Source organism: Impatiens glandulifera, chromosome 7, assembly GCF_907164915.1.
Source record: "Impatiens glandulifera chromosome 7, dImpGla2.1, whole genome shotgun sequence".
NCBI classification, from domain to species: Eukaryota; Viridiplantae; Streptophyta; class Magnoliopsida; order Ericales; family Balsaminaceae; genus Impatiens; species Impatiens glandulifera.
The window spans coordinates 35,502,623-35,510,340 of record NC_061868.1 but is presented as its reverse complement, the minus strand read 5'-3'; the positions used below and the strand labels follow the sequence as shown (position 1 = coordinate 35,510,340).

General features: G+C 35.1%; 2 protein-coding genes across 2 annotated transcripts; both read right to left on the bottom strand.

Moving 5' to 3' along the window:
- Nucleotides 1–1,347: 1,347 nt before the first annotated feature.
- On the bottom strand, nucleotides 1,348–2,291 carry LOC124909807 (13S globulin basic chain-like). The gene is made up of 2 exons (XM_047450444.1): nucleotides 1,812–2,291; nucleotides 1,348–1,740 (listed from the first exon to the last, which is right to left on the bottom strand). The coding sequence occupies exons 1-2, from the start codon at nucleotides 2,289–2,291 to the stop codon at nucleotides 1,348–1,350; spliced, it is 873 nt and encodes a 290-aa protein (XP_047306400.1).
- A 5-nt stretch (nucleotides 2,292–2,296) lies between these two features.
- LOC124909806 (11S globulin seed storage protein Ana o 2.0101-like) lies at nucleotides 2,297–2,905 on the bottom strand. The gene has a single exon (XM_047450443.1). It carries the CDS (start codon nucleotides 2,903–2,905, stop codon nucleotides 2,297–2,299), a length of 609 nt encoding a protein of 202 aa, XP_047306399.1.
- Between the last annotated feature and the right edge of the window lie 4,813 nt (nucleotides 2,906–7,718).

Sequence of the window (7,718 nt, the reverse complement as noted above, 5' to 3'; positions counted from 1 at the left end):
TACCTCTTTGCAAGTTGCATTTTCATATGTAGTATGAGACCATTGGAACAAATATTTTATTACTTATTCATGTCCATTTTTGTTGTCTTGTGAAGATTTTTTTTCTTGCTAGTTGTGAATATGGATTAGCAAATTATTCTAATCGATTAACCGTTAAAACTGAATAACTCTTCATTTATTTAAATTGAATGTAAATCAATTAATTTAAAAAAATATTGAAAATATTTTGTCACTTCAAATTTTTTGAAAGGAACAAAACAGTATCTACATAACTTTTATAATTGCTAACTAAATAGTATAATAAATGGTTTATAATTGATTGATAACATTATATATAACTAGAAAAATTTCTATCGACGGATAAGAATAAAAACAAAAACAAAATAAATTAAAAAATATATAATAATATGTATTCAATGTTTATATTAAAATATAAAATAGAACGCTCTCATTCTACATTTTATTCACTTCGGTAAAATAACTTATTTTTTCACATGTTTCATCACATATTTTTTTCCGAATGAATCTCTCATCTCGTGATTATACACTTTCATTTTGTCAATCAAATATTTGATTCATATTTTTTAATAATTAACATCGTGACCTCACACTTTAGTCAATCAAATATTTGATTTATATTTATTTAACCACTTTCAAATGATATTGGCTTATTATACATCGGTCAACCACATCTCAATCACACTTGGTTAAAGGTTGTACTTGTTTTGTTAGGTTGCAAGTTCGAAACATACAAATAACATTTTTAATTTTATTTTTAACCGTTTTAAGTTTATTGGCGGGTCAACCCACAATCCGACTCAAGTATCCATTTACTCTCACATATATATCCAAATTAACCACAGTTCTCGACCCGACAATCCGGACACTTTAAAAATTAAGCATCATTATATATTGTATTGTCTTTCTCAATTGCATCTCCTCTTTTAATGTGACCGAAAATAGGATCTGATCTAAATTGGATTAACTCTCTTTTCTTTCCTTGGTATGCTGGTCATACAACACATATGTCTCCCCTGTAATGAGCATCGCTGAAAGATTTGCACCAAATTTAATACAATAGTGTCATCATTCTTCGTTATCAACCATACAATCTGAAAACGCTTTAAGTGAAAACGCTTTAAGTTAAAGTTAAAGGAGACTATCACGTCGGTTTTCAATTTTAATTTAGTCTATAATAGTTAGATTGAGAGACAAAAACAAGTAAGATTCTTACTCAAAGTGTTATTGATCATCTAACTCATGACATATAATCTCAGAAAACAGGGGAGCTAAAACTGAAAATGCTTTATATTATAATATTTATTTATTTGGTAGTTTAAGTATGATTTAAGCCGCCGTCACTCTCTGCAAACCGGACCTAGACTCAAACATCAATGTCCCCTCCCGGTTGGTCTTCAACCTCATCGCTTGTTCCCTTGAAACACGGTAAGAAGCCGAAATCACGTCGGCCGGAAGCCCACGAATCGCCGACGTCCGTCCTGCTAGTGTTCCTTGCATGGCGACGTCATTAGTCCTGAAGGCAACCCATTCGAATCCCTCTTCACCAGCTTGTTTAACAATCACGAAGTTCTGCGGTACCACCACCATCTGTCCTTCACGGACCACTTCATCGAACACGCAGCTGCCACTCTGGTCACTTATCTGAATCTTCGCTTCTCCTCTCGTACAGTATAGAATGCTGTGTGCGTTTAACTTATAGTGAGGACTCACCAGGGCGTTCTGTTGTAGTCAATTAAATTGTTAGATTTATCATTTAGCCGATTCAATAAATAGTATACATACTTACGTACCCTGTAAAGAACGCCTCTCTCTGCGCTCATTTTCAAGAATTTGAGAATGGGTAAGTCGTAGCTGGTTAGTGTATTAAATCTCCCGGCCTGTGGGTTGAAGATATCGGCGCGGGAAGGGTCATTGATGTTCTCGATCAACTTGGTAGAGCAAAAGGTTTCTTCCAAGCCATTGTCGGGTCCATATTCTCTTCTTTCTTGCTCCCTCCTCGAGGGTGGGCTGATGACTTGAAAGCCCTGTTCCACCCGGACAATGTGACCTCTTTTATCGTCTTCTCCACGAAGCTTCCTGGCTGTCTCTCTGTCGATTCCGAAAATCTGAACCAGAAATTCCTCCTCGATTCCATAGAAGACGTTGCCGGCGTTCTGCTTCTCACCTTTTTGGTGGGCCTGGTAGTATTTTTCTCTCCCTTGTTGTTCTGCCCCTTGGAATCCTTGTTGTGGGTTTCCAGCAAGGAAGAATTTCTGCATACATTGATTCATGATAATTAGTTTTCAGTTTTATCTAGAATAAATTCTGTGTGTCTTACGCGTGGGTTTTGGTCGAGCTGATTTAGGTTATTGCCGGTATCCTCAACGACTATGGCAACGACATCTTCGTTACCATCGTTGTAGCACCAGTGGGTCCAGCCGGCGCCGATGGCAATGACGTCTCCTTGTCGGAATCGTCGGGTCTTCTGGTGCTGGTCGTGGAATCTGGTGGATTTCTCATCATCCTGCTGGGATTCCTGAGATGATTGGAATGTTTCTGGGCATCCAGGCATCAAAACTCCAGACATTCCACTACCTTTGACAATGTACATGAGGAGAGGGGCGTTGGAGTAAGAAGGCAAGAAGAGTCCACGTGGGTTAATAGTATGCCTGGCGGCGACAACTCCTGCGCAGCGGAACTGATCATCCTTCCAGTTCCAGATCTTGGATTCGCCGGCTTCAGCCTGGATTGTAAAGGTGGGTTCTTGGGCATTGAGCCTCTGAAGTTGGCATTGTGCCTGGTCTTCTTGGCTAAAGCCATGTTCAGACTGTCCCCTGCTCCTGGCGGAGACAGTGCCCAAGAAGATGAGGAGGAGGAAGGAGAGAGAGAGCAGTGAAGTGTTCATGGCTGTGGGCAGAGAGAGTATTGGATGAGAATTTAGGGAAGAGAGATGGGGAATTTATATGATGATTGCATGCAGTTTTGTTGCCATGTTTCATGTTTGCATGGACATGGAATATTCGAATTGCTTGTGGGCTTTACAGCTAAGTGAGATGAGCAACGGCAGGTGGCCGCATCCTTCATTTTTGTTTGTCTTTGCATGAAATGGATATGATTGATATATACTAATTACTTATATTGTGTGCTTCAATTACACATGTTCATATTAATACACTACATATATAAGTATTCATTAATACAAATATAATGAAATTAGAGAACATATTAATGAAAATATTTTGTGATGTCTAGATAAAAATTTGAGACAACATAAACAACGAAGTTAATTTTGAAATTGTTATATGCACTTCTGATGTCTATTATTGCTAACTAAAGGGCACGAGACTAATTATTGGCTTTCACTAAGAGGCGTTATTCAAAAACTCGTCGACGATAAGATCATCACAGCCCTAAAAGCCAAGACGAATACCCTACTAGCTCATATAGTGAATATAATTGAGGTGCGTGAAGATCTGATAGACATGAGTGATCCATTGAGTTTCATTGTTGAATATGAAAAGATGATAGTCATTACATATTTGTGGTGACGATGTCAAAGAGGCAAATCAAGTGAAGATAACAAACAATCAAGATTTGGGTTACACGTAACGACATTGGAAACAAGAAACAAAAGGCCAAAGGAGGAAGGCATTACACGGCAGGGTTAATTTGACTTCTTTTTGTAAAATGAAATACGTCGGACCTAATTTTCTCCTACTATGAGAGTACGTAGGAAACCTATCACAAGGTTCGGTCTCCAATAAAACCAAAACAAATCATTTCTATTGTAAACGGAACTACGTTGGACCTAATTTCTCCTTTTATGAGAATATGTAAGTAGTCTATCATGGGTTCGGTCACAATAATGTCCAATAATAAAACCCCTATATTAGAAGTAAGGGAACCACAACAAGGACAATTTCAATTCTCTTATAATTAGAACTACGTTGGGCCTGATTTATCATTTGATGAGAATACGTAGACAGTTTGTCATTGATTCAGTTCCAATCATAATAAAAAAAACACAAACCTTTATTTTAACACTAGGGACATTTGATTAAAATAAAAATAATGGTTAAAATGACAAACTTTTAACTTAGGTAAAAACCTAACCTTAACCAGGTCACAGGAACCTATTCATATTACTATCGAATTTATTGGGGATTGAATCAAGATGCTTTAACTCGAAACAAATAGTTTGCCAAACTACCCAAAATAAAGAATGTTACACTCTTTATCCCGCAAGATTATTTTTTGAGGGCAAGAAACCCGAAAAACAATGTGAAATTCTACTTTCACACTTTTTCTTGATTGAATTGCTTGGGAAAAAGCCCAACAAGGCACGTTTCCTTCTACTTGTCAAGATGTGTAAACGTTGCATTGTGAAAATACCACATATACATCTATATGCTCAAATGTCTACGATCTACTATCAATTGTTAAGTACATCCAATTACGAGGGCAATGTTGTCCATATGATTCATCGTATTATTTTTTCTTGATTACAACATATGTTGTTAACTAAATTATGTGTTATTTGGTATATGTGCATATATTGAATAGAGAAAATAGACGCTCATACTTTAAGATCTGGTTTCTAAAAATGTGTAAAACCTAACTAAACTTTATATTAGAATATTTTGAAAAGAGACTTTGAGAGGGAATGATATTTTATTATCAACCTGACAGACTACCCATTACAAAGAAATGAAAGAGATAGAAACAACTAGTAAAGTCTGGTCTTTATTTGGGCACAACTAGCCGATGAACACTTTGTTTCGCTCGTATTGAAGAAGAAGAAAGGTCTAAGAAGATGTTATCCTCGGAATCATCTAAACCATGCAATAACCTTGGTGCCAAGCTAAAGACAAAGACAACCCCGAATATCTTTCACTCACTTAAAACAAAACCTAACTTCTTAAATATAAAAATATCAAAGATTTGTCAAATTGTTCTCTATCGAATTTAGTTTAGAGTAGAATGTATTCCACTTGAGCGAGAATATACTTTCTTTGTGTTTTATCACATGCACTATCACAACAAGGCAGACCTGCCTAAGGAAGAAAGAACAACCCGAACTATTTTCACCTCTAAGTTGGGGGTTTGATGTCCTATAAGGCCCATCGTCCTTTTCTTCTTCTTTCGTATTAGAATCTCTTATAAATAAGACGAGATGGATTACAGTTGGTTTATTCGTCGGGACTCGGGATTTAATAAAGAGTTCATGGAATTAGAGTTTAACTTCTCGAGATATCTTAATTTATTCATTATTTTTCAAACTAAATTAGTGTTAGAATATAATTGTTAGAATTTATGAAAAGTTTTAATAATAAATAGATAAAACTAAGTTCAATTAAATATATAAGTTAAACTATATATATAACTGCTAAGTCATATCAAGTATATTAATTGTTTTAATGATAACAACAAAGTGTTGTAGTGCAGTGGTAACACTCTTATCTAGTTTTGTTATTTCAAGGAGGCTGAAAAAATACCGAAATTACCACGTAGGCAAATAATAATTAGAGTTTTGTTATTTCAGGGAGACTGAGAAAATACCGAAATTGCCACGTAGGCGAGATCGGTAGTGTCAAAGAACTGGAACCGGTAGTGGAGATCAGTCCGGTAGTGACATCGGTTTACCGGTCGGTCGATTTCCAGATCGATTTCACTACGGTTCCGGTATTAAATGCATTCGGTATTATATGTGGCTCTAATTATTAAATGCATTCAGTATTATATGAGGCAGTATTAAATGAGCTCCGGTTATTTAAATAGAGCATCTGAATTTCCATTACCTAATCATAACGAGTAGTCTGGAAAAACAACTTTTATAATCTCGGATTGATATGTTGTCATTTTAGTGCAAGTCTAATGACGACTTCTTGGGAGCAAATGTCTGTCAGCCTAATTTAGACTGATCAATTAGAAGACAAAAATGTATGTTGCATTCTCCTCTGAAATCATTAAACCAATTAATGATTTCCTGGCTTATTATTATCCAAGTACAGACAAGATCAAAGAAGATCTTCTCCATTGTACCATTCTGAAGCCAAGTAAATTAAAAGAGGACCAGTGTCCGTTAGAGAAAACATGATCGTTGTTGTGTGCTTTGGATATATAAAAAGATTAAAGGAAGAACATAAGCAATAGAACCTTGAAGATAATTTGAGCTCTCTTGTTAATAAAAACTCTCTACAAGTTTTTGTTTCAGTATATTTTGTGTGTGTGCAAGTGTCTTCATACCGAAAAGCATTGTATCAAGTCCTTTATAAGTTGATAGAGTGTCTACCAACCAGTGTTGTGTGTGTGCTAGGAGTTCGAAAGCAGGCAACAACTAAGTTTTGGATGTTTGATTGGGTTGTGTACAAGTGTGTTGTATTTAACCAAATCTTCTAGTGAATACTCTTCTCAAAGTTGAGAAGAGTATCATTCTTGAGCCTGAGAAGAAAGGGTGACGTAGAAGAGTTTACATCGAACATCCGTAAACATCTCTTGTGTCTTGTGTTATTTACTTTCTAAATCTTCCAAACCGATTATTCGTTGCTTCAATTTGAAACAAACACTTCCGTACTTGAACTCGGTTGAAGAGTTTGTGACAACTTGCGAAAAATAGAAACCGATAATCAACCTCTAATAGGGTTATTATCAACCGGCGTGTGTGTAAGCGTTCACCCTAGCGAGACCCCAGTCTCCTTCGGCGATCTCGATCCTAACAATTAGTTTACTATTCAACTTAGTTACTCTTTTTTATAAATATTTATTAATATTATAATTTATTATTAAATACATTTAAAATTACTTATATTTTTATATTTATATTTACACAATTAAATTATTATTTTATATAATATAACTATTATCACAACTGTAATTATATTTAATTTCTCTTTTATATTTTTGAAATTTAAAATGTTATATTAAGTTATATTCATATTATAAAATTAATAATTTTTATATATATCAAATTTACCTTTAATAAATAATAGTATTTGAATTTTTTAAAAATAAATGTGTCAAAATCAACTTATTCGAACTAAAATAAATAATTATAAAGAATCTAATTTGTGTGACTTGTAACAAAGAAGGTTATAACAGAATGCTCGTAGGCCTTGATCTTTTCTTTTCTTTTATTCTAGTGATATGATTAGGATAATTAACCTTTTATTATTGGATCTTTAGTGCACTAATAGAGCGACCTACCCATTTTCCTTTCGCTTGAAGCTTTAGGCTGAGCCCTTCCTTACTTCTTTATCCAGACTCACAGAGGTATACCTACAGGACCGGTCCTGGAGTAAGCCTAGCAAGCCTCCGAGCTAGGGCAGTCAGGGCAGTCCATTTATTAAAATAAAAAAGATATTTCTAGTATTTTTTAAGTATAAATAAATTTAGCTTAGTGGTTTAGGAGATACACAAAATGATTTTATCAGTCATGAGTTCTAACCTCACCTAAAACTTGTTTTTAATCATTTTTTTAGCTTTCAAAATTGACGTTATCTTTAGGCTCGGGCAGCCCAAAATTCGGAGCCGACACTATATACCTATTAAGCCATGTAGTTGCAAGAATTTTCGTTGAAATTATGACTTTTGGTGTTGCCAAGCTTGAAAGGTAGAATGCTAATGAACCGAGACAAAAAAGGCCCAACCCAACAAGGAATGAAGCACGCGAAAAGCCTAAAGCCACATACTAGAGATTGTTGGATCATTCAATCATTTTA